The sequence below is a fragment of the Solea senegalensis genome, linkage group LG10, assembly GCF_019176455.1.
Source record: "Solea senegalensis isolate Sse05_10M linkage group LG10, IFAPA_SoseM_1, whole genome shotgun sequence".
Lineage (NCBI taxonomy): Eukaryota > Metazoa > Chordata > Actinopteri > Pleuronectiformes > Soleidae > Solea > Solea senegalensis.
In genome coordinates this window covers 12,998,712-13,026,661 of record NC_058030.1, presented here as the reverse complement: position 1 = coordinate 13,026,661, position 27,950 = coordinate 12,998,712, and the positions used below count along the sequence as shown (strand labels likewise).

The window sequence follows — 27,950 nt, the reverse complement described above, 5'->3', positions numbered from 1 at the left end:
ACAACAAAGCATTCTGAAAATAGCACTTGTCCTAACATTTTTATGTTTCTCTCCTAATCATACAAACAACAGCTAGTCTAATTATTGCAGGAATATAGTTAAGTGCTACCTGACTTATTTCTCTCTCCCTCATTCTTTTTCATGAATTTAATAACCAAAACATGTTACAAAAATAGAAGCTTTACTACCAGACAAGGCTTTGAATATTCACTCTCCCTTCTCTGTTATTTTCCATGTCCTGCTGTGGCGCTGCCGGCCCGAGGCTGAGGTGAGAAGGCAGATTAAAGAAAGAATAAGAAAAGAATATCAAAGAAAACAAAACAAAAAAAGGCTCATACGTGTGCTTTTCTGTTTAGACAGCGCACCTTCTCTTAGGCTGGTCACTGGCTTGCTGTATCTCTACCTTCCACTAGATGGAACAATTGGCTTATAGTCAATGTGTGATCGTTGCAGTCCAACTACATAAATATGTAGCTAATGTTTTAATATTGTGGGTTTTTTTTTGTGGTTTCTTCATATAGTAAAAAATCTTCTCAAAAATAATAACAACATCATACTTTTTTAAATAATGTGAAAGAGAAATAAACTGTGTTGCAAATTTTTTAAATTACTGTATTTCAACAAATGCAGTTCAGTCCACATCTGTGCATACACAACCACGGACAGGAGAGCTGTGAGACCGTAACAGCACTACAAGATTTGTTGACAGTTATTGCATGTGTGGTAAGAGAAGGGCTCTGACGTTAGCAGGTGATAAATGTGTCTCTAACCTGCCTTCTCATATATATATATATATACACATATATAAATACATACATATATATATATATATATATATATATATATATATATATATATATATATATATATATATATATATATATATATATATATGCCTCTTTGTTTGCCAGCGAGCAGCCACCGCAGCCATCACTAACACTTCCAGACCAGTATCAACTGTTGCTCCCAGGACTAGCCTCCGTGACCATGGTTCAACTTGTATTTCTTGTGCACATGCAACACATCACTAGGTAAATATACACGTCTTAAATTAAAGGTGGAAATAAAAGTGCCTTATCAATTCAACAATTAAGAATGGTCTAACTACTAATATCATACATGTTATTTAAAATAGATTCTATAAACATTTTTTTCTGTATAGTAAGTACTTATGACCGTATACCCTGTAGTACATTATAAAACAGGTGGAATGGACCCTTTTCATTGTGTTGGTGCCCTGTGCTTTTCCAGGGCACCTGTCCAGAGAAGGATTAATAGCAGATGGCCTTACATGATTTCACTATGCAACAATGGTGGATGGAGTCTTTGACAGCTAAAATCATTGTGGTTTCATTAGAATTACCAGAATTCTATTATCTTTTTTAAAACGATTGTCCATAGAGAGTTGCCGATTGCATCACCAATGCTGACGGAGCCTCCCCTAAAGTTGCTGTGAGTTTCATTCCAAGCACTGCATCCAAAAGATACTCAACACAAGAAGAAAATGGCTGAACTTGACCAAAGTGTGCGCATTTATTAAGTGTTTATTGCAGGATATTGTGTATGAAGGAGACAGGAATATGCCTGGTTGAAGTGTTGAATACAAAAATACAGTTTTGGTAGTATTGTCTGAAAAAGAATACTGATGTTGATTCATCTTCATCTCCACTGAAGATGTCTTCAACTATTAATTGTTTAAATGATTACAAATCAGATTCACACAAATCGTTGTAATAGTGACGCAATAAATATTGGTAAAAATCCATGTATTGCCACAATAATTCTTAAGTTCCTTGTTGGAAATGCGCATAAAAAGGTCAAATTCAACCGGACAGAAAATTATTTGTGCCTATCTCGTCTTCATGTCCCATGGGGTGTCGGTCCAACTATCGTCTTCCAGGGAAAACCAAATTCAATAAAGTAAACCTTGAGAATCAACTCCCTAAGCCCTCCCCTCCAATGTAAAAGAAGAAGTTGAACAACATGCCGTCTGTCCACTCTGGTTTGTGCAGGGCACCAATAAAGTGTCTCAGATTCCTCCTCCACATTCCCCTACGGTGGGCACACTGGCACCTGGCAGGGCTGCTACCCTTCAACGGGCATGGACTGCTCAAAGTCTGATCCAAACAACTCCTTGTATAAGGGAGGGAAGTGGGCACGCACAATGTCTGGGTATATTGCTTTGAAAGCTGTAAGCTTCTCTGTATGCCTACTGCACAGTGCTCGCAGTGTCGACACTTTGCATATCAACTGTGGAGAGAGAGGAGACAGGCTGTTTAGATTCACAGGGAGGCAAGGACATGGAGCAAAAGTAGTGAAAAACATTACTCCCTACAGTGTATTCTGTCTCACACACCGGCAAACAGACTTGTAAATATTGAGACAAGTGCTCAGACGTAAGAAAAACTTGACATTTGGTATTATTATGGAGCTGGTACAATTGATAAATTGTCACTTTTCTGTTGATAAAAAAAAGTCAGGGAACAGAATAATTGCTTTCCCTGAAATCTGTTTTAATCTACTGTGGTAAAAAAAAAATGTTGGTAACATGTGGATGAATATCCCAAACAGTGGGAGATTACACCGCTACAAGGGGAGAATAATGCTTAGCAGACAGCTACTTTCAGGGATAATGGATGGAGTGTATCCTGCATTGCACTTTACCTTTGTTAGTATACCGTCCTCTCTGTGGTTCTTCTGCAGGACATGCTGGAGGGCCAGTTGGATCTTCTGCTGGAGTTTCTCCACCTTCAACTTCTCCTGGAGCCAAGACCGGTCTGGAAAGTAGGTCACTTAACGGTAAGAAATGAGGCAATGCCACTAAACCTAACATCTTAATTGATAGAGAAAAACAGGACGGAAACAGCGCTCTTTGTCACAGGGAATATGTTTTTCCCCTTTGCACTGTGAGTGACACCTACCAGCAGACATCAACACAAAGGCGGAGAACAGGGCGATCTCATCCTCAGACAGGTGCATAGAACACAAGTTTTTCCCAAACTCGAAGACGGAGCTGATCAAGTCGTCACAGCCTGCCACAGCAAAGGACAGAGAGAGAGGGCTTAGGATGAGGAAGACCAAAGAACAACATTCACTCTTGATCTTTATTGGGAGAGAGGCACATAGGGAGGAAAGAGGAAGGGGAAGGAATAAAAAAGAATATGGCTGACAGCACACGAGAGCGTCTTAAGCAGAACAGGCAATGCTTTTACAGAGTTTTGCCTTCCAGACGAGCCACTTTTGGCAGTTGTGTGGCGTTATGCAAGCCAAAATGAGGTCGCTATTAAGGCTTTTAGTTAAATCAATTAACAGGGATAGAGAGAAACAGACTGATGCCACCGTGGTTTGGGAAGCACATCACTCTGCCTTTCCCTTTGCACATAACACACAGACCAGATCCATGTGCTTACATAAAAACACATTTCCCTGCAGTGGGCACACTGGCATAGTTTGGGGGATTGGTAAATTCACACTTGGAAACAGAATTCAGCATTTGTATTGCCACTGTGGGACACATTTAGATTTGTTTCACTGTCAAAAGGTAGTTGGAAGAGCAAGACTCGTCGTAGTGAAACACAAATGCTATTCACTTTTGCCGAAGATGTTTTATGTCAAGCTATCAATGATAGTTTTGATAGCTATCTCCCAAAAGTCTGACTTTATTTTTTTTTCCACAGTTACAGGAGCCATATGCAGCAGAGCCTCACTAACATCTCTGTTCTACCATAAATAACTGCTGCAGAGACAGCAATGCCAGGTGAGGCAGGGATGAGTGCTCAGTGTTTGTTTCCAGGCCTTCAGCATGGTGTAGAACACAACAGCAGGCTCTAATTTTGGCTATTACACCGAGGAAATGAGTAAGACACACAGACACACAAATACAGACGCGCACACCCACTCAAACCTGCACATGCAGACAACCACATATACCTGCACCATCTCCACTTACCTAATGACTTGAACACATCAGGTCCAGCATATTTTCCATCAAAATAGACTGTGTTGTTTTGCGAGTCAAAGGCACGGCACATTCTGACAAATACAACTTCCAAAGAGCCTGTGGAGACACACACAGAAAGAAGATGCTGAATCTCAGCTTTGTCTGCTCCCCTCTTAAGAGTTGCACATCAGTCAGTGATGCAAAACACATGATCATGCTTTGTGCTATTCTTCAGCGATATGAGTAACACAACTGCTTTGAAACGGAGACAACTGCCATCAAAGGGAAGAGAAAAATCACCTCCGCAGAAGATAATATCATAACAGACGGCTATTCTTTCATAATGACATGCCAGATAAAAGTTACAGTGCGTATTCATTCTGCCTTTATATAGCAGGGAAATTATTATAATTATAAGAAATGTAGGAAAATGATTGGATCCTGTAATTTGTACCACTCTGCGGGAGTGGATAAGAGGATCAAGAAAATGTAAGAGAATGCCATTATGGAAGACGCTACTGTTTTAAAATGCCATGTCTGACAAGGGATCTCTGTCTTTATTTTATTAGTCATATTGACAGTGCTAAAGTAAATAATGCCCAAGGAAAGACCCAGGCGAGGTGTTTGTTTTCAGCATACACGGTATGTATGTATCTGTGTGTATGCCCTTCTCTGTTTATGCATAATAGGTGACACTGTGCACAGCCCCATATGTGTGTGCTTAACATTCTGTGCGTCTACATGAGGGGAGGTTGAAAAGGCAGATGCTATCATTGCTGCCTGGAAAAAGAGAGGGGAATGGCAGCTGACATGATAGGCATTATCTGGGCTGAGGAACACATTGCTTATCTAATGCTGTGTCCATCTTAGCTATGTATGTAATAAACAGAGGAGAACAGAGAGTGACAGAGTCACAGAGAGGAAACAGGCCGGGCAGGGTCTCCTCTCTGTGACACTGTCTGTGCATGTGAAGAACAGGGCTTTGTGCAGTCAGGTCAGCTATGCCCTTGTGACAATACGGGGGAGGGGGGGGGGTGATGGTGGTGGGCAAGTTTGACAGCAGCAGGCCATGTTGACAGGCTGTCATACCTGCTTTCAGCAGCACTATCTGATCGTTCTGACACAGCTCCATGAAGCCGTCGATGCGCTTGGCGAACTCCACCACATACTGAATGGCCTCTGTTATTTTGATAGCACACAGCTGCCACATGACTTCCCGTGGCTAAGAACAGATAGGAAAGAGAATGGGTTATCTTCTACAAAACAAAGTATTTCATTATTGCAACTACTGCGGACGCCAGCGCAGGCTGTGGCTGTGGTGAGAGATTACCTTGCTCTGGTAGCTCTCCACCTCCTCCTGCAGAAAGGCCTGCCAGGTCATCTGCTGCAGCTCCTCTCTCAGGTACTGACATGTCTCCATGTGTGACTTGGAGATGTTCTGGGCCAGGTGCTCTGAAACACAAGCATTGTCACAAACCCAAAAGATCACAGTTGAGATGTGGATGTTACTCACAGGGCTGTGTGAAAGTCAAGACCTCACTGATGAAATATGCCACAGGAAAAGAAGATTTATTTACTGAGCTTTCAAGAAGGAGGAAAGACAGACACGCGTGGGCTTTTTTTAACTGGGAAAAGGCTTGTTGACATTTCCTTTTACCGCCTGCAGGATGCTCATAGCTTAAGGTTGAGGCAAAGCCAATCTAGTTATGACACAAATGCATGGAGAGAAGGAGGAGGGGGTCCCACGTTACTCACTGAAACAAAGGTCACATTTTTCTCTGAGAGAAATATTGAGTATAGAATTTAAATGGTTTTGAAAACACATCTGTTAAAAGGAGTTCCTGGGCACAGGGGAGCCTAAAAAAATGATTTCCCCAGACACCTGCCCTGCTGGATCCTGATTGGCCCTAATTAATGGAAACTAATTACAAAAGAGAGGCTCTTTTAATGAGTGTTGGAGATGAGTCTCCAACCTCCTGCTATTTTAAGCAACCTTTGTGTCGTTTGCCCCACGGTTGAGTTGTTCTTCCCCCTCCTCCACTTTGCTGTCTCTACTCTTGTCTCCCCCGTCTCTCTGTCCCACTCCTTACCTAGTTCAGCCATGGACACTGTGGGTGAGGTTTCTCCATTGGTGAAGGAGCAGTAAGGGAAGAAGCCAGAGCTGGGGGCAAAGTCGCAGATGGGCTCCGGCTTGATGCCGTTGATGTCCAGGCCTGACTGGTCGGGAGATGGCTGGATGTCCAGGTAGAAGCTGCTGACTGCAGAGTCCGGTTTGCTGCCGTCAGGGGTGTGACCGTCCATGTAGCCACTGAGGTCATCGTGGAGCTCTGTGAGGCCATTGGCTGAGAGGCCGTAGCTAGGTGTGAGCGGCTCTGCCTCCCCAGGCTGTTGTTGGTGGTCACGCTGTTGCTGCTGCAGCCGGTGCTTCTGGACCTCAGCATACAGGCTGTCTCGCTGCTTCTTCGACATGCGGCCAAACTTCACCGCTGTGATTTGCAGGACGAAACAAGAGACACAGATGACATGTGTTAATGTATTTTTCCACATGTAGCATCGAGGGGCTTCTCTGCCCAAAGTAAAATAAGCTAAACTAAAATAAAAAGCAAAGTCCTTTAGCTGATAGGTCAAGTTATGACTGTCCACGCGTCCATCTCATTTCGCGAACGATATCAGCTTTACTTTTGAGTCCAAAAAACTCTAGTTTGTGATACAATCTCACCACTAGGGTAATGTATGACACTCACTGAAACAATGGAGGAGGAATTAAAATACAATGAATTCAGTTTTTTATCTGTTTTAAGTAGATTTTAAACATACAAGGGATTTGCATTGGTGTTTTGGTAATAAACTATATTCTTTGACGACAAAATAAACTATGGAGTCTGCGACAGAATGACAAAAGTGGAAAAGGATTGAATTAGGGCTTTTACCCCCAGGGACGTTAATTCCATACTAGTTGCAAATTATGATTATGGTTATTTTCATATATGAGGCCACCTCTGACACAGGAACATGCGGCACAACCAATCTTAAAGTCGTATGCGACACCTGCTATTAGCATTATGGACTGATGATACAGTGATACTCTCAATTAACAGATAACATTGATAACAAAATATACAATTGTCCATTTTTCAGGCAGTGGAGTAAAAAAACACCTTCAGTGCAGACACGTGATGCCTCCTGTTTTACAGTTTCCAAACTAAAGAGCACAGATGAGAATCCTTGGGCCGAGGTCTGTGCACCTGGCTATGTCAGGCGTTCACAGTATGTGCGTGTTTGTCTATGCACAGTAGAGTAATGCAGAGCAAGAATCACCTTTGTCTCTCTTGGGTTTGTGTGTCTAGGCACATACGTGTGTGAGTGCAGGTGAGAATGCATGTGTGTGGTTATCAGTAGCTCTGTTAACGTATGCTTTCGTCCATTCATGTTCATGATTACGTTTAATGCCGTATGTGTGGAACTGAATTACAGCAAAGCAGGGTGCATGATGATGTGCCAGCCTTGGTGCAGGTTTTCACTTGTCTGTGTGTGTTTCAGATAGAATCTCCTCTGCCCAGCCCAGTCTAGACCAGCACGACACAGCAGGAGCCCTGCAGCACACATCTCCACCTGTGTGCTCCCATTACTGCAGCTCAGCTGCAGCAGTGCTAATGACAACCTTTAACAACCTCCTATTTCATCAAACCTACTCTCCATCAAAGCAACAAATTAGACCTGCAGACAAAGCGCTCACCTGCAAAACACAAAGTCAGTGTGTGTGTGTTTGTCTCTTCACTATACACATCTCTATACAGAACCACATTAGGGCCACAAATAACCAACCCATTTTCTCATTATCAAATAATATCAACCTTAATGATTTGCTATCTTTTGTTAAATCAATTCAAGTTAATCTAGAAATAAACAGAGTTTTACAATAAAAAAAAAGGTTTGTTTCCCGCTGTAAGGCAAGTGATTAAAAAAAAGTTACTATTGATTATTTTATGTGGTGTATAAGTGACTATATAAACCAACAGTGTAATATGAGTAAAACATATACTCTCCTCTTTCCCTTTCTTTCAAAATTAACAAACAATTTAATAAAAATAGAAAGCCCAAAACTATCCACTATCACTATTTTACAACAAGGGCTACTTCAATTTTATGTCTCCATGAGATTATTCCTTAATCTAGTTGCTTGCCTTCAAAGGGATGTCAGAATCAAAGGGAATGCTGCCCACACATGCAGGGGCTTGACCTGAGTTTCTCTACCCCTGTTTTCTCACCCTGTGGGATGCACCCACCCGTATCTCCTTTTAAGTAACGCCCTTACCATCTCGTGACATGCCCACTGCCAAGCACTTCTGCAGCCGGCAGTGCTGGCAGCGGTTGCGGCTGGTGCGGTCAATCAGGCAGTTCTTCTGACGGGGGCAGGAGTAGGCTGCATTGCTCTGCTGACTCCTCCTGAAGAAGCCCTGCACAGAAGAAGAAACACCTCCAATGAACCACTGTGGGTGGAGATAGGTTCTCAATCAAATCATGTCTTCCAAGTCTTTAGTGCAAACTAAGTTAATTTCACAATAATAGGTGTTTGTGGAAATCATTTCACTTCACTGCTGCCAAACAGACTTGATATTAACACAAGAGTTTTCCTGCCTGTTAATCTGGAATATCAGGCATTTAGAGAGTGCAGTATTTCAATGATGTGTGCAGCATGAGGGTGGTGTGTTTGGGTAGGATTGATAACTGTGAATGGTATTTTTCTTCAGAGGGGTTATTAGTGTTGATTAACACAACACCGGTATGAGCGGTGCTAAAGGATTGAGAATGCACGGCGACTGGATTCCTCATCCTTTGACTTAATGAATTGATTCCAGCACATCATTAACATGCCCCACTCTACTGCTCCATTCACATATGTCTTAATTAGCTGCTCATTGGCTGTTTAATTACAAGAAAACAGCTGACAGCTGCCAAGTTGCTTTATAATGGAAGCCATTATGGAAACAGGCTATAACTGCCAGTGACAAGCAGCACTCTTTAATAATGCTATGATTTATGGTCCAAACTTTTGTACTCGCACATATCATTAAAGGCCTCTCTGCCTGGACTAATTAGCAATCATTAAAGATAGATTTCAGCAGTTTATTCTTTAGTGTTTTGTTCCTTCCAGCTCCTGTGTGAGGGAGAGGAGCGCTGGGACAGCTGAAAGGAACTTCTCTCCCTCTTCTCCTCCTCCTCCTCCTCCTCCTCTCTCTCTCTACACACACACAGGAGCAAACAGCAAAGGTGCAGCCTGGCTGAGGAATGCTAATGATGTGCCTGGTGACAAGCACGGGGACAAGAATACACTCTAAGCACAAAATTCCCCTCACTATGACTGGCTGGTGCATTTGTAACAGTACAAAAGGCAGCTTCAATGGAAGCAACACACTGTAGCAAACAGCCAACAATCTGCTATAATTCAAAGCATTCTCCTTTTGATCATTTTATTTCAAGAAGAGCAGGCTGCAGCAGAGGCTGAGAACACAGTGAAAAGACATGTCCCTGGGAGGGAAAGGCAGAAGAATGACTTTGTACCATTAACTGTGGTTTTCTGTGATGTCCTCTGTGGTGCTTGACCACTTTAATGATCATGTTTTTGGTGTTTACACTTTGCGGACGGTCTCCAAGTGTTCGAAGAAACTTCAGCGACAATTTTCAAATGTTTTCCCTCGCAAGCAACTTTCTGTGCTCCTCAGCGTCTCGGTCCCCATAGCTCCTCCGTCTCATCCACACAGGCAAACAGTGACAAGACAGGTTTAGTCTCATGATGCTTACCTTACAGCCTTCACATGTTATCACGCCGTAATGGATGCCTGATGATTTGTCTCCACAGATCTTGCAGGGAATTATTTCGATTTGAGCTGCAGAGGAGACAAGAAAATGAATATAAATATAAATATATATCCCCCAAAAAACAACAACATTTCGCTGTCACTGTATATCACCTTCACCATGGCTCCATGTTGCTAACATTAAAGAGCACTGTGCTTCTAAAAACATGTCATCTTGTTTTTATTTTTTTTAATCCACACTTCCACACAACATTACCTAAATATGTATGTATGTGTGTGTGTGTGAAGGCAGGGAGGTCGTCTTAAGTCCTCACAAGCAGCCAATTTCCATTCTAAACACAACTTATGAGGAAAACCCCCAACAACCCACAAACCTTAATGTATCACAGTCATACTAATACTAGCCTCATGTAACGAGAAAGGCTCATTTAGGCACATGAGGAGATTTATTCCCTCTTCTCAAACTAGACTTCATGAAGCCTCTTAATCTTCAAAACCACAAAAACCTCAGGCGTAAATCCACTGTGGCAAAAAAAAAAAAAGAAAAAAAGAAAATCACAACATGCCCAACGCGCTGGATGGAGTGGTGGCAGAGACTGTGTCTGTGTACACTATAGAAGAAGGTTCAATGGGAGTTGAGCTGTGGTGCTACGCTGCTGACAGGCTTGTGATTCACCCACCATAGAGGACAAAACACAAAGAGGACAGGCCTCATCCATCCTTGGCCTTCTCTTCAGGAGAAGACCACAGGGCAACACAACAGAACAGAACAGACAGAACACACAGACATCAGAGGCACAGAACTCCCAGCTTGTTCCACTGCTCTCAGCTTTATCACTGCAGCCACTGACGCTGTATCCCTACCCCCCTCTCCCTCCAGAGATCTCTATCTCACAGCCCTCCTCCACATCTTCAGCATCTCAGTCCCTCCATCCCAACAGTGCCGCGCAGCACCAGATGAACTCTGCTATCTGATCTAAATCGAGGAAAGATCACTGCAGGATATTTTCTCACAATGTGACGGTTTACGCCAACCGGCCACATAAACAAACCGATCAGAGTGAGGAGAGCTATTGCAACACGAGATTGAACCAATTAGGTGGGAATAATATGATTTTAACCCAGTTAAGATGCAATAAAACACGACAATCATTAAAGCGTGGTGGTATGTTCACGATGTCGCAATGTTACATCAGCCTCTCCCCTCTAGCCAAGCCTAAGTGTCTTGTGTGTCTTCCCAGGACTAGCAGCTTCAAAAAATCCCACGTACACCTTAACAACTAACCTCTTTAAAATACTTTGATAACATCAAACATGCATTTGCTAAGGTTCAGACCAAAGATCCCGGCCCACTTTAATCAGCTGCCTAAAAGCCTGTAATGTGTCATGTGGATAATGTCCTTGTCCCAGAGGCATGCCCTGGAGAGGCCCTCAACACAGAGCCTCTAATCCACAAACGTGGAGCGACACTCTATTCATTCAGGAATCTGTGTCTGTTCTCCTCAACAAGACTGGCCATGTTTACATGGAATTAGCCTACATTTTAGTAAAATGAACCAAAAGGAGTGGTGGAACATGCACAATTAATTCACTTACAGACAACACCTCCTGTGATTTGTGATTCTCACATACAATAGAGGGCACTGCACCTCGTCGGCCCGGATTAGAGTGAAATCCAGGCAGGAGGCGGGCTGTGACAACTGAACTGAGGGTTAATTTATAATTAATCTTTTCCTTACTGTGCACGGTTGCTTGTTATTTTGGGTCGGTCTATCGCTGTATGAATGCACTCCATTGTTTGTTTTTGTGTTCTCCCTGCACGAGCATTAGCAGTGCAGTGTGTTTTGACTCCTTTAGCATTTTCAGCCTCATTACTTATATAATTTGTTCTGACATGCACTCAGAGCCACTGGAGCATGTTATACTCATGACAGGCTCTGGCTATGTTCAACTAAAGGTTGTAGTGTTAGGCCCCAGCCATTGGGTGGCAGTGCAGGGCTGTGGCAATAGTTGTCTTGCCAAGTTAAGCCAAGCTTCCACCCACTATTTCCAGCCCACAGGCTTTTGGCTCTGAGCTCCAGCCTCTGATAGCTCCAGGCTTATGCTGCTGCTAGCTTCCCCACCCCCACAGCATAGCTCTGAGATGCCTTCATCTTTCCTGAAGAAGCAAAGCTGGCTAGGCACTCGCTCAGGCCTGACTGAGGCTGTGCCACATCAGGTGAAAGCAGTGGGAGTGCAGGCCAGGGAGGGCACACTCACAACCGTGCCTCTCAAAGCCCTACCAGCGTCAAGAAGGTCCTCAGTGCACACAGCCTCACCATGCAGCCAACACCTTCTCACTCCACTGCTGCACAAGCCCCTGGATGCTCAGTGCACTCAACAGTAAAAATAGTTTGTCTCTGGACCAGCTGAGGTACGCTCTCTAGTACCTTGAATGAGAAAATACCTCACTCTGAACACATACTTATTTCCACACTGGAATAAGCTGCTTTTAAAAGTGAGGAGAGAGAGAGAGAGAGAGAGAGAGAGAGAGAGAGAGAGTTGAGGAGAGTGTGTGTTCTGAGACTCAGGGGGGGATCACAATCAAGTCACCTACACCGTTTATCTTGAAGTACTGACCGGTCAATGGTCCTTAAGCTACAATTCAAACAATAAAAAGATGATGATAACCAATTTCAAACTAAAATGTCTTTGCTCATAACTGCCAATCAACGGCTTTTTGGTGTGAAACAGACAGCTGCTGCTGCACTTGAGCTTGACCAGCACAGGCCACTGATCCCATTCATCGTGCATGCCTGCCTGCCGCCTTGTCCTCCTCCCTCCCTGCCTGCTTCCCTGCCAGCCAGCCCTGCCTGCTCAGTCTACGACATCAAAGCCAGGCTCAGTTAGATGGGTAGAAATGCTTAAGCCCATCCCAGCAGCCTGCTGCTCCTCACAGCACTGTGAGATGGCCTCTGCAATGCAGGCCACTTCAAAGACACCTGCACAATCACACCATGTGCATAACCACGAGAGCTGGACAGCAGTTCAAGGCTGATTTCCTGTATGCAGCTTTGCAGCCTGGCATGGTTATCGTGGACAATGGGCATGGCATAGAGGAGAGACAGTTGAGCCAAATGTTATAGCTTGCTCTTTGTCTGTCTGAGCAGTTCAAGGACACTGATTCACCACACTAGCAGACCCTTTGAGGGGATGATGTGTCACGAAGAGCACGTGTACTATAGGGCTACTATGTAGGGTAATTTAAATGATTAGTATTTACTACAAAGGACCTGCAAGATTACACAAATGTATTTTCTTCACATAAATAAACACTATAACATAATGGCAACATAGACACAATGAAATAAAGATGGCAATCTTCAGGTCTGTGCAAAGGTGGAAAATCACAAGTCAAAATCTCCTTGCTGTTCCCATTCGACCCTTGGACTACTGACATAACACTGAAGGATTATGATTATCCCTTACATTAGAGAGCCATACCAAGGCTGCCTTCATAATGCTGAGAGCTTAACCCATTCCTCGATTGGACCATTAAATAATTTCCCGACAGCCCTATGATTCACGGTAGAGGTATGATGTAAAGGAGGAAAACTACATATGTTTCTCTGTGCGAGGCTCTGTCACTGTGTGTGTGTGTGTGTGTGTGTGTGTGTGTGTCACAAGCACTGTGTTGACAGCTGTCAGTGACAGAGTGAAGGAAGTCCGTCAGCTCATGTCAGAGATTACGTAAGGAACCTGGAAGAGGAACGGCATTACGAGCAGATTAACAATTTGTCTCTTATAATCAGACAGACAGTGTTAGTACAGCCTCCTCTTTACAATATTTTGCAACAAAAACGTACAAAAGCTTGCCGGGATCATATGTCTGCTCTATACATACATACATACAGCAATTTATTTTGCTACATGGCTTTCCCATTAGCACTGAACATCAGCTGTTGGTTGATAAACAGAGTCCTCTCTAAACAGATACCAATGACAGGCAGATCTAGCTGCGGAGCGACGCTATAGTCGAACAACAACTATCAGAATTCTGCCTCTTTTCATCTGCCAGGGCTCAGCTGTCGTGTGAAGTCGCACAACACAATACTTTTTTAAAATTCCCATTTATGCAGCAGAAGAAAGGTTATTTGAATGTCAGCAGCAAAGGACAGTCGTGGCACGAAACACAGGCTGAATAGCATGAATGTGTCTGCGAGGCTCTTGGCATATCTCCGTAGTACTGGTCGACTTGCATTTGCAGGTTTGCAGCACAAGGAGCACACGGCGTTGTGCAGAAATTCACCTGCAGACCCAAAACTCTATATCATCACTTTAACAGCTTCCATTCAACCCATAAACAAGCTGAGGTCATCAGAAAAATATTCTGACCAGGGGGATTAGACCACAGAAAGACATAATTGACACATTTTGATGTCTACACTGTAATTCCCCCCCAATCATTTAGCTGCCTGAGCTGTGATCCCCTTCACTAGAGACTGTGTATTTGAAGAGATATTTCTGTTTCAAAAAATGGGCTCTTTAAGCCTTTCCTATTATTTCTTCATAGCTGTGCAGTGACTTTGCTAAGCTCAGGTCTGGACCATTGCCCTGGGCTGCTTTTAGGATGAACTCATGCGTGCAACTCTGTATTTGTTTGTGTGTGAGGTCTATTAATATTTCAACACAGCCCAACTCAAGATGCCCGTTCAACACAGTAGTGCTTCTCTCTTCATGTCTTTCCCTGTATTTACTTGACTGTTTTATTGAAGTGTATTCTGACACCCTCTATGAGGAGAGAGAGGAAGATGTTCTTCCACACCGCAGCACAAGACATCTCTCTTTCTCCACCAGTGTAACTGTAATTTGGGCACTAATTTATGTGTTGTTGTGGCATAGATTGACGAGCTTCCTGGCTGGGAGTCTGTGTGCCTGCACTCTTGGGGAAACAACAAAAGCCCTGGTTTACCGAGCAGACGAGCACCGTGAAGGGTAGCATGTGTGCGGCGCTCCTCTCCCCTTCCCTGTCTGCCTCACCTGAGCTCAAATCTTTACGCACTCCTTACTTCCCTCTATCCATCTTCCCCCACATATCCCCTCCTCATCAGTAACTGCGATGACAAGCGCAGTTGTGCCCAGGTGCTGGGGACCGCAGGGCAAACCTCTTCCTTATGTGTGAGATGTGCATGTGTGCCAGGAGGGAGAAAGGCTCATACTGTTGACTCTGATGGCAAAATACAATCTGCAGACAGCTCTCACTTGTACTTTCTACCAGCCTCTAGTTAGTCATAGAAATCCAGAAATGCAGTAAATATATGTATATATACATATAATCTGTGCTGCAAATATTAACATACTTTGTCTACGTATGTCATTTGGTTTGTGACATAAATATAAAATCAAACATGACACATGTCTGTTTTCTATTAAATAGAATGGAGACATGAACGTTTCACTTTTGAGTTGCTTCTGGATTCTTTGCTTTACTCACGCACAGTGCAGGAAGCCACTGGGATGCAGCACAACTCAAAATCACTGAGGCCGAAAACACAGAGGACCACCTGGTTGACTGGTGCAGGAGTTTGAATTCTAAGATTTAGCGGAGGTCATTGCGATGTGTCTGGAACTTACATCGGACCATTTAAACTAAGCAGGCAGTCGTTAAAGCCTTAGTTAAGCTAAGCACCTCTCAGCCTCCCATCTCCCTGCAGGGACGGCAGCCTGGTGGGCACCTTTAGAAAAACAAGGATATATAAATAATGAATCCTTCAAAACCTCCACTGCAATTACACGCAGAAACCTTTACACAACAACAAAAAAACCCTTGTTCTATTGCACCAGGGAATTTGCCACACCGTATAACTTCCTTCCTCCTATAATTGCTGTATTAGTATGCATTTCTGTAAGACAACCAGAATTCAGCTGTGGGTTTTTGAATAGGATCTTTCTACTGTTTCACACACACACACACACACACAAAAAAACTTACATCCATACAACTTCCTGCTGCTGCATTGTCTTTTTGCCAAAGGGGTGACAGAGCATATGAGCATTTTATGTGCATATTTCAGACCAAGTGCATATTCAGGTGCCACAGCTATGGTGGATGCTGGGGAGGGTGTTAGTGGGAAAAAGAGGGGGGAAGACTGGAGGTCCCAGCCCATGCTGCTTCTAAGGGTCAGTGGGTCAGAGGCATGCAGCCAGAACACACATGGAGAGCAGACTGAATAGTTCAGCTGACAGTAATTGTCCCTCTGTGGTCTCTTTAGGAAAACATGTTTCCAGACAATGTAGCCTGGCTGCATGGGGCCAGGTAGTAATCATGATCTTCATTTGCTCTATCGAAGAGGGAAGCTCTGCATTAGCCTCCAGTTACAGTGCAAGTCACTATTTCCACTTGCACTGACATCAGCTGAAGCCAACTCTGAACTCTGAACGGGTATAACTCTCTGAACGGGTTTATAAATCAAATTATGAGTATTATTTATTCCCAAGCATTAAAAGAAAAAAGAAAAAAAAAAAATGTAACCTGGCATGGCAGACTGAAATTGTGTAATATCTGCAGCAAATCAGGAAACAAAGATCCACAGAGTAAAAGAAAAGAATGCTTGTGAAATAATCCATCTATCCATCCATTCATTGTCCACCTCATTATCCTCCACATTTGGGTCCCAGGTCACTGGAGCCAATCCCAGTGGACACGGGGCAAAAGGCGGGGTACACCCTGGACAGGTCGCAAGTCCATCGCAAAGCCAACACACAGAGATGAATAACCATTCACTCTCACATTCACACCTACGGGCAATTTAGAGTGTTCAATTAACCTCTGAATGTTTTTGGACTGTGGGAGGAAAGCCAGAGAAAACCCACACACACACATGCAGAGAGGCCCTTGTTCCGACCGGGTCATCGACCATGAGTCTTTTTCCTGCAAGGCAACAGCGCTAACCACCATGTGGCCCCGAGTGAACAAAATACTCTTAATAATAATTCTAAATGTATAATACTTAAGTGTAAGTTTATCTTTTATTTTCTTACTTCTATTTTTTTGGATATGTCCGCACTGGGAAACCTGCACTTTTAGTTCCTTTCTGCAATGTGTCATTGTCACAATGACAATAAAGATTCTGATTCTAAATAAAGTCATATATATGTATGACTAACATTCTGTTTTCTCTTTATCATCATTGGGTATTAAAGGTAGATTGATGAGAGGAAAAATGAATTCAAATCATCCAGGCACAAGGCTGCAACAAGCAAATGAGAAAAAAAAACATGTAAGACTGACTGAGTCACACAAAAACCAAGTCTAATGAAAATATAGAAATATTTTCTACAAGCCTCAGCAACGAAGCCTCCATTGTAACACGTGACTTTCTTACTCAATATATTTTTTACAGCGAGGCTGATGAGCAGTTTTTACCACACCTCTGCCATTCTGCTTGAAGGTCTTTGGTATTCATCAGCTGTAAAAGAGCAGGCAAGGACAGGGAAGATGAATGACATCAATGGCCAGCCGATACTTCCAGGGACATGTGATTGAGACAAATGAGCCTTGTTACATTAGCTGGGATACTGAATCCTGCTGCTCAAAGATCCAGAGCTTGATAGAGCTGAAACTAGAGGCACCCAACCTTTCCACAGATCACTGGAGTCATAGGGCCCCAAAAAGAAGAGCTTTCTCAAAAGAACCTGCTTCACTAGTCCCACTCTTTCTTTCTGTTTTTTTTTTTTTTTACTGCACATTTTTACTTTTATACTGTATGGGTCCTTTTTGTATGTGCATGAACACTCATACTGCCATGGCCTTCAAAAATGTTCTGGCCCTCACTACAGATGCCGAGAGCAAATTAAAATGAGACAGAGTCATTATCTAATCCATATAAAGTGCCTTTGGCTATTAGTGCTGTAATAAGTGACTGCAAACACTTCCATCATGATTTTTCTTTTTTCCCTCTGGAAATGAGCACATTTTAATTTTACAATTTAGATCATTGGTATGTCAGAGATTCGAATCGAACTCGAGTCGGACAAGTGTGTTGAACTTGTGGAAATGCAGATTTTCAAACAGCCAGGGAAACACTTAAGAATCTGATGTAAAGTCCATGATAAGTTGACACAAAGAATGAACATGATTTGTGGATGTCTCAGTGCACTTGGTATATTGCTTTATCAGTTGCATGGAAATCCCCTTTCCCTAACCTTAATCATCACAACGAAATGCATGACCCTTAACCTAATCCTACTCTAAGACCAACCTATCCTATTTCTACCCGTAACCCTTTTGATTATTCTTGAGTAATTTCACTAATCCCTGCAGAGCAACTCCACCTTTGTCATTCTACTTCCTGTAGTTGTAGCAGACCGTATGAAATGCATTCCTAGATGACAGAAGTGCACGAGGAGTGTCTACTGCCATGCCGAGTTCACAGACAGCTGACAGTGTGTGAGGCACATTCCCTTTGCGCTGCTGTTTTCATAGTCCTACAAACACTGGCCTGCTTTTGTTTGACATGGCAGGATTAAGCAGCCATGCACAAAGCATGTATCCCTCCTTGGGTGCTTTGCTTACAGGCAAAGGCCTGAGATCTGGCTGCTACCTTTTGGTGAACCAGCTTCCCTGCTGACAGTGAATGTGCCGTGGTGTTCTAATCCCAAGCAAATAAACAAGTGCCAAGATTAATGATTGCATAAACACATCCCAAAAGCCCTGGAATAACAATCAGCTCCTCAAACTGTTCTGCTACTGCGCAAATGCTCTCTCGGAGTCAGGTGACAGTCTTTCCTTTCTGCTGCCTCACAACAGCCAGGAATGGTCTGTCAATGCTTTGGAGCTTCATTAACAACAGGCATCTGTCAATATTTTCCACACGACAGGGGATATTTGCAGGGCTGCACTAGAGAATGGGAGGTTCTTCCTTCCTTTGGCCACTACACATAATGTCATGCCTTTAGCACCAAACATAACACACCTGCCATGGGCTATAATGATGAAAGCATGGGTGGAAGAGAGTGGAGATGAAGATGCAGTCCTGATTACAGTAGTTTGTAAACTCACTATTCTAAAACAACGGCATATTTGACACGTGAAAAAGACAGTAAAACAGACATCTAAGGGGACATTAGAAGTGTGTACAGCAATAAATCACAACCACAACAGACCAAAAAAGGCCATTAAAATGACATTAGGAGCACGGACCATCCTCTCATCCCTGTTACTCCTGGTCTATGCCTATAAGACAAGCTGGGCTGTGATGAGTATCAGAGAAAGAGAGATGGAGAGCTCAGTGCAGTGTAGTCCATTGGTCCAGGGCAGGGGAGCGTGGGACGTTCAGATGAAGTGGGGAGCCCCTCACCAGGAGGTTGCTCCTCAACATGAAGACAGACATAGAACACCGCCTAATGAGGGGTGAAGTGGAGCACCCTGTGGGACCCCCTCAGGCACATTCATTAGGAGATGAAAACGTGTTTCCTATAGCAGAGAAAGTGCCTGCCGTGGCTCGGACGTGTTTAATTCAGAGCCATGTGAAAACACAAGGCCACTCTGGCCAGGTCTGCTATGGTCAAGGGAATCAAGAACACACAGGGCTGGCAGGCTTTGATGCCACCTTTTAATATTAAATATTAACATTCAGATTATTAAAGGTCAAGTGGACTGACACTTCTAATTGTGGGTTGTCGACAGGCTATTACAGAGAAAATGTGAGGCTTATCACAGCGTTTTCATTCCCTTTAATGCATTGCATTTTGTTGCATCTTTTTGACTCCAGGCAAAAATAATAGATTTATTTAGCGAGTAGTGGTTTGTGGAAGGGAACCAAGGATTATGGTAATATAGCACTGCTGAGTGCTGCTAGCTAAATACTGTAAAGGAGAAACCGCTGCTGTGAGAAACACATCGCCGCAAGAATATCTGAGAGGTTAAATTTATAAGATTGCACAAATCTGCATTCACAAATACATCTTAAAAATCTCATATTGCAAAGGGAATGTTGTTTGTAAAGACAACAGAGAAGACAGTGCCTCTTTCCTTTCAGTGTACGAAGAGTATTACAGAGAATCAATCCATGGTGATTCAAATATACATACACTTATCACAGCCGCTTATCCTTGTTCCTGATGAATCCTCACATTTATTAGGGCTGTCTTCTTGCCTTGTTAGATATGTATAACCAATCTCCTGTAATTAGCAACTGCTAACCTTTGGGGTGCTAATCCCCCATGAATTGTGGATTTGTACATCAAAGCCCACTCTCTCCAATATAACTGGTGCTTGAAATTACACTCAGTTTGAAACCTGCAATTATTTGTATAGCATGGATGCAAACAGTCTCCTCTTTTATGTCTCTGAGAATCCCGTGGGTTTGCAGTAAAGGATCCTTAATCCACTCCAGTGGAACCCAAATATAGTTAACAAGAGCTCCCTGAAATTTAGATACACAGCCGAGTGCCTGGCATGCACGAAAAGTGGAGAAAGCTTCTCTCTCGCACACTGCTTTATGCCATTTGTTTTATTTTTGCAATGTTAAGATTAGATTTCTTTGGCGGCTCCGATGCCTCATCTAAGAAGCTGGCTATCATGTGCTTTTGATAATTAATGAAATATCATTGGTCTTTTCCCTTTGTTTAATATAATCAAATGTCCAGGGCTTTGTCAACAGGACTAATGCTCTGGTGTTTAGAGTCAGCTGCAATTTATTCCCTCCTCCATTCAAGGCCAGACTAAATCCATTGTGCAAGAAGGGAGAGATTATAGAGAGGGAAAGCAACTGAGAAAGCTTCCCACACACACACACACATATAAACTTGATGCTTTTGCAGAGAGGATGCCTGAAGCATTTATTTTCTTTAATGAGAGACATGAGTCTCACATGTGTCAGTGATGCACAGCATGGGAACAATAGGGTGGGCTTTAATCCCATCAATCTACCACATTTATCCCTGTATCACATCAATACCTGTCAGTTAAACTGGATGAGATAAATCATTCCAAGCAGACTGAGTCAGGGCCACTCTGAGCCCAGTAAATATGCAGACTAAAAAAAAAATCCGGGGTGAACGCAGTTGCAGACATGTGTCTTAAGCAAGGAAATACATTAGATTACCTTGCGAGACACAGTGAAACAAAGATCGTCCTTCCTGCACTTACTGTAGTAAGTGATTAAATCGCTATGAATTAACAATGATGTTGTTAGGTATTTAGAGGGAACGCTACACCTTGGGTGTCACATAAGCCTCCCATGGAAATCTCTTTACTTACCTTATTGTAACAGGAATCCCACAGTTACATCTCTTTGACCATCTTACACGGGAACCGACACCACTGCTTCTGACACCTGACATAAAATGCATGCACAAGTGGGCAAGGTGCTATTGGATGACATGGAAATGTTGACTGTGACACGTGGGATGGATTCATCCAGCTCAACTGTGTGGAATTGTTTGTGCATTGTCTAGATATGTGAACCGGCTCTAACATGTGAGCTAAGAAAAGCCTGGCAAATCTTCAAAACAACCTATATGCAATAACATCAGATTTGTCATTAGATTAAAAAAAACAAAAAAACATATAAAACACACCAAGGGTTGGCTCTGAGCGATAGCAATAACCCTACATGAAGCCAAATGATGATTTATGTACTTTGGCTTGAGAGTGCATGGGCCAGTAATGTACAGTATATGTGTATGGTAGCTAAGTTTCTCAGTACAGCATAGGAGCCACTCAGAGAGAATATGTTTGGTGTAAAATTGCTTCATCTGTTTACAATTCCATTTGGAGTTTATGAGAGAGACAGGCAAACACAGCCTGATATATTGCCCCAGTGTCACGGCATGGCAGGAGCATCCACACAAAGATTCATCTCTCACTTAGAAGCCAAATGATACGTCTAATTTGCTGCAAGCACAGTTATTTTTAACCGCTCCAGCTGTCAGATAATGGAGCTTGACTGTCAGTGCCGGTGTATGTGAGCGTGTTAAAAGGTTGCAACTCTTTTCAATTTACTATTCCCTTTGAGTGAATTACAAAATGCACTTTCTCATTAGATACCCTGATTGACATTGCTTTTTCTTTTATCAAAACCAAAGGGGGTTTAAAAAGAGTTGTCTGAATTAAGATGTAGACTTCCAACGGCAAAATATAATTTGGTTTTCATACGCGTTGTCAATACTGGCGGAGCCACGGCAACATGTCAGAAATCGAATAGAAGTGAAGGCTGTGTTCGTGGGTTTTAATTGGACAATGAAATGTCTTTTTATGACTCTCCTGCATGATCAAGTCCTTTTGTACAGCAGGCTAGAGGAAAATGAAGTGCATATGTGCCAACTTTTTAAAATGTGGTGTTTAATTCTGTCTGCTTTTATTTCATTTGGACATTTTACTCTGACAAAAAAAAAAGTCTTGACTCGATTAAACGATGGCCCATTTTGCACATTTACAGGAGAACTACAGGGCCAGGTACATTAGGCCATCACAAACCGCCTTTATCAATCAGCTGGCAGTGGACTGCACACTGGTATCACCGGTTTGTCTGAATTTAAATGGACATAAATTGGTTTCCCAGCCTCCCTTTCTTGTACTTAGGTGTAAATCACAGCACCTTCACTGCAAAGTAACACATGCCGTACACGCTGCACTGGTTCGACTGCACTAACACGATGAACAGGAAAACATTATGACCTCCAGGCATGGAAAGATTCAAGAACATAACAAAGAACTGGATGCGCACAATGGCACAAAGATATTGACAGAATACAGGCTTTACATAAATCCAACACACCCTCTATATGAAGAGTTTTGAGGCACTGCATGGAAAATTTACTTTAAGACAAATCAGTCATGCACTCTTAACATATTTATTTTTTCCATCTCATATTAAATAAATATTAAATGACGGGAGGACAAACCCCTGTTTGCTTCACACGGCAATATTCTTCTGCTACTGTAAATAGTGCTCCACTGAATGACTACATTTCCACTGTCCCAATAACCAGCTGACCTCTAACGTTTGCTAACTGCAGCTTAACGGTGGCGTGTTACGTAAGAGAATGGAGAAGGGCATGCTGGGACTGAGCTGTTTTCCCGTTGACCAGGCCAGCAGAGGCAGCTGCCTGCCTGCTTCCCTGCCTGCATCAGTACTCTTACACAAAAGAGCAGAGCTCGCTCTCAATAAGCAAAGACACTTCTTGACCAGGTCTGACTTCAGCCAGAAGGTAAATCAAGATAGAAACGGTGTTCATGGCAGTGGTGATGTCAGCACAACACTTACATGAACAGACCAGAGCTCAAGTGACCTGTTACGGAACAGTTCCTGACCTCAGTGTTAAACTGTAATCTGTGGTTGTTATTGCCTTTTAAATCTCCGTGCAAGGTGTTGTAAACACAACTTAACCCTGCGATACAGTATGAGGGGGAAAAAAAATTCGGCCATTCAGCAAAAAAAAAAAGGAAAAAAGACTGAACGTTATAGAAAAAAATGGAAGCCTGTAATACGGCAAAAAAAAAAGTAAGATATAAAATTGATGGTGTGAGATTCTGTCTGTAAGTAAAAAAAAATATCACGGTTTCAAGGTACTGTGAACACAGCTCTGAAATGTCACCGCTGACTGACTTCTCGCACCAACCTGGAGGAGGGTTGGTGTTACTCAAAACAAGCTGAATGATTCCTGCACTCTGTTTTTGACGTCATTAAAACAGACCGTACCGTAGAAATTGTATTGTTTTTGCTATAGAAGCTATGTAGAGAAAAACACCACACGTGCTGTGCCTGGAACAAATCAATCAGTTCATGTGCTCAAAAGTAAAAGGGCATCATGCTTTTCTTTCAAAAGATGCATGCTTATCAAAACAGAATTTGTGCAAATCAGCTGATGCAGTACAATGCTGCTCTTGCTCAAAAAAATCTGCTGAAATAGCTTTCGTGCATTCTGACCAAGTGCTCACACTTCTACTGTAGCAAGTGAGCTGCCACTGTGCTTTAATATTATGCTTCCACACTGGCAGGGTGTCTCACAGCTCATTTCAAGGGTTTCAGGGTTACATAAGTAGAAGCTAATTGTTCTGGGTCAGTATTTGGGATCTAATCCTCAGAGGCAATATGATACACCACAACAACTTTCTACATGTTGCCCCAGCGTGGCAGGAAACACAATGCTCTTTATGAACAGCAACGAGCCCGAGAACAGTGACGACCAGTGGGAAGAATGATTTCTCCCCCTCTGCTTTGTTCGACTCCATGGATCTCACTAGATGCTCAGTTGGCACAAACGTTCCCCTGTGGAGTTTTCTAGAGGCCCTGTTGATATTCTGGTCGATGCTAGTTAAGTTGATGTCACAGAAGATGTCACAGCAGGGGACATGGGAACACAGCTACCAATCAAGTGCTGCAATTCTCCGAGTGTGTTTGTCAACATTGCTGCCTGGTGTAATTGGCATAATAGTCAGGTTAAACACAGAACAAACTGGGTGTCCTCTTGGCGAGCACAGGCCGTGTCATTAAAGGGACATGTTTCTGGAGGCGCTCCCGGGGACACGTAACACGCGAGCATGTTTGAGCGACAGCTCGGCTGATAAAATGGCTGCCTCTTATCTCTGCTATGCATATGAAAGGCTTATGCCTTCTCCATGGCAGCTTCTACGCCTCATCACCATGGGATTTGCCCAGATACACCAGAACAAAAGCTGGGAGGAAGACAATGTATAGCCTCGTCGTAACACAGTCAACTCATGTAAGTGTGTCTGTGTGCGTCCATGTACATACATACATAGCCAGAGTTATGTTAAAAAATTAACATACCAATCTGATTTATTACTACTGTTTTTTGGCATTATCTTGATCGTCTGGAGCGAAAACAATAATGATATAGAATCTATAATAACCATGATGAGGTGGAGTAGAGTGTGCTAAATGAAAAATCATCGTTTGTATTATTACTTCGGGGTAGCATCGTTATTAATCTGACAGCGCTCATAGGTGCTTTGTTTGTTTTCTCTGATTACGCCTTTACCACCAAAATAAACAACTTGGCTCCCCTTTGAGTTACAGCGGTGTAATTTGCTGGAACAGCATAGGCATTTATCTATAAATTTATTTTCAATTTGGCATAGGCATTAATCTATAAAATTTATTTTCAATTTGAGGTAAGCTGCAGTCATGAAAGCTAAATCACTACCAGGGAGAAGATTATTCTAATTACTAACCAGCTGTCGCACATGCTGCATGAATACAGGATGTGTCAGAACATGGAGCAACCAGTAATCAGTTTCACAGAATCATTTGAGCACACATTTACATCTCGCAATGAACGTTAAACATGAATTTGTATGATAATGTTGGAGAACTAAAAGGAGCATGTGCTATAACATGGCGTGACAGAATTTAGAAACACAGATTTTATGGTCAATTTGCGCTGCAGTGACAGTGTTCATGTGCAGCTGGAACAGGGTTGATGGTATTTTAGTTTCCGATCAGCATTTTCTTAAAGGTGATGAGTTGACCACCTGACAAACGTAGTCACTTGGAGTAATAGGGTAGCCCGTTTATGATTAAAACGAAAACGCACGATATGCATAGATACGCATTGATTCTGCCACAGAGTAAACTTGCAAGGCAGAGCAGAATTTTTTTTTTTCTCATATGAAAGTCTGTTTTTTCTGGGCTATATCTGAATTAGACCATAATGGTAGCATGGCTTGGTCCCTGGGGTTTTCTTTGCCATTTGCTCTGCAAGCGCTGCAATCCCCCTGACAGGCCTGTTTATGACTGCTCTGCTATCAGAGAGCTGAGCAGAGCCAGGGACGAGCCTTCATTAGAGATTAAAGTGACCATCACAAAGTCCAAAATCATCACTGCTTCCCACAGCAAAGCAAGGGGAGACACTGAATTGGCTTACTGCATGCATGCATGCATCAACAACTTATCCTCATATCAGACCAATCCTTTGCTCGGCACACAAGTTCCTTTAAAATTTCCATGCACATTCATGAATGACATTTAAAGACATATTTTTAAATTGGCTAAAATAAGCACTGGCAAAAAAAATGTCATGTTCACATCTTTGTTGACATAAAGAGAGATGCATTTTGGCAAATGACATGCATGAAATTATCTTCTGAAAACAGTAATATTTGAAGTTGGGATATTTACACTTCAGTGGCAGAGATTTTGACGAGGGTGAACCTCATTATATCAACACCAGAGACAGCATTTTGCTTTTACAAGCTATCATATGTCATTTCTTCTGAGATTTTTTTGCCTGTAGTGGTAAACCTCGTCCATCTCCCCATGAAACGCCACTGGACGTTATTACTGATCAGAAAGAATAGCATGAGACAGAATACACAGAATTGGTCTCCATCCCAAACCCTGCAAAATCAGAGAGCGAGAGAGATGCTACTCTGTTACAATAGTGATAGTTTCTCTAAGGGTAAAGTTCACTGGTAAGTTTAGATTCAGAAAATCAGAAAGAGTTCTACCGACACTGTAGGTAACAGAGAGAGATGTAACACATAACAATACTGCCTAGAAATAATGGAAGACAGATGTTAAACAAAGCAACAAAGCCTTCACACACATTACACACTCATTCCTCCTTCCAACAAAATTCACGCTGTAACTTCAGAACAAAGAGCTATTCTCAGAAGAGCATGAAAGACAGGCACCTGTCAATCACTGCCACTGTGACTCCATATTCCCCATGTCAAAGGCTGCGGGATGGGGGAAAAAAAAAGTGCAATATTCTGATAATATTTCATGCAAACTAATGCAAGTCAGAACACTTTGCTGCTGGCCAGGAGGAGGGGAAATGAGAACAGGTAATTATCGGATTGCCTCAAGGCAAGAAATGATAGAGATTGCAGAGAACGGGGATATTTAGCCCTGCTAATGAAGGCCCATGTTTTGGAAGCACCAGGAAGAGAGAGCAGAGGGAAGCTAGGCTCAGGCTCAGCAGGAGGTAGAGCCAGATAAGACCATCTTACATAATGGCCACATCCAGGCCTGGCTCACGGTCTGGACTGAGGCTCCCTTTACCCCTGCATCTCTACCATTAACTCAGAATTGCCAGCCAGGGAACATACAATATCAAGGGTATTCCATTTCCCCTGATTATTATAAACATTTAGCATATTATTGCACAACAAATAGTTTATACTATGGACTGGGCCTAAAGCAAATACTTCAAAGAAATAATGGCAGGTGACTACATACTTTTACTTAACATTATGTTAAGTATATTGATACACTTACATACTCTGAAGATACCAAAGACTTGAGTTATTTGACTGACTCCTGCACACCCAGTCCATTTAACCCAATTGAAAGGTTTATGTTTGCTCATCTCGACAAGCATGCTTAAAGTGCTGAAAAATAAAAAGAGACTGCTTATTTTGTACATGCAGCACTTCCCCCGGACGGATATGAAAGTTTAATCATGGCATTAGGATTCACAGACATTCCCTTGCCAGACCTGCTTGCAGATATCAGAATTGCTAATTTGCTGGTTTGCCCAGGAAGGTCTGGCTGGTGGCTGAGGAGGGGATGAATAGAAACAGGAGTCTGATTTGTCCAGATAACCTTGAACCCCAAGGCTCAGCTTCCCGTGGCTGTACAGAGCTCAATCAGTCCCTCTTTATCATGTCGATCTGAACCGTTGTCCTGCGTAGCGGCCAGAACAGCACAGCAGACACTCTAACCTGACTACTTTGAGAGTGTGCCATCAGCCAAAAATCATTTCCTGCTCACTTTCCCTGCGTGTTTTGACACAGTCAATGGCTTCCCCTGAAATGTCATGAATGGACAAATGCGGTAAAATAATCACCTTCAAAGAGAATCTAAACTCTGCGGTATATAATCTTGATCAGATGTCCAAATCAAGCCATGACAAAGCAAACGTCACCAGTCGTGTTTCCATTTCTAAACAGAAATGAATACATTTCTGTCGTGCTCGTGATCAAAGTCTACCGGAGGCAAAGACATGATAAAGAAGAAAGGTCCTGACAGGATTATGAGTCAGCAGAGATGTAAAATTCAAATAGGCCAGGCTAAGCAGTTTGGAGCTGATGGTGATTTGAGTAGACTCAGTGGTCAGCCCTACAGCAACGTACAAGAGCCCAGGGCTGAAAGAGGGTGGAGTTACTTTAAGGGCAGGGATGCTTTATCAGCAGCCCACAAGTGAGGAATGAAGAAGTAACAACTGTAAGCGTCATTGAA

At 42.8% G+C, this 27,950-nt stretch overlaps 1 protein-coding gene across 1 annotated transcript in view; it reads right to left on the bottom strand.

Moving 5' to 3' along the window:
* Positions 1-854: 854 nt before the first annotated feature.
* The window catches only part of roraa (RAR-related orphan receptor A, paralog a), a 39,112-nt gene continuing 12,016 nt past the window's right edge, over positions 855-27,950 (bottom strand). The window contains exons 2-10 of the mRNA XM_044036030.1: positions 9,743-9,828; positions 8,256-8,397; positions 6,031-6,426; positions 5,271-5,392; positions 5,030-5,162; positions 3,950-4,057; positions 2,922-3,032; positions 2,665-2,777; positions 855-2,250 (exon numbers count right to left, since the gene is read on the bottom strand). Of these exons, the coding sequence (XP_043891965.1) occupies positions 2,086-2,250; positions 2,665-2,777; positions 2,922-3,032; positions 3,950-4,057; positions 5,030-5,162; positions 5,271-5,392; positions 6,031-6,426; positions 8,256-8,397; positions 9,743-9,828 (1,376 nt within the window). The 3' untranslated portion in view covers positions 855-2,085. The remainder of the gene's footprint in view (positions 2,251-2,664; positions 2,778-2,921; positions 3,033-3,949; positions 4,058-5,029; positions 5,163-5,270; positions 5,393-6,030; positions 6,427-8,255; positions 8,398-9,742; positions 9,829-27,950) is intronic.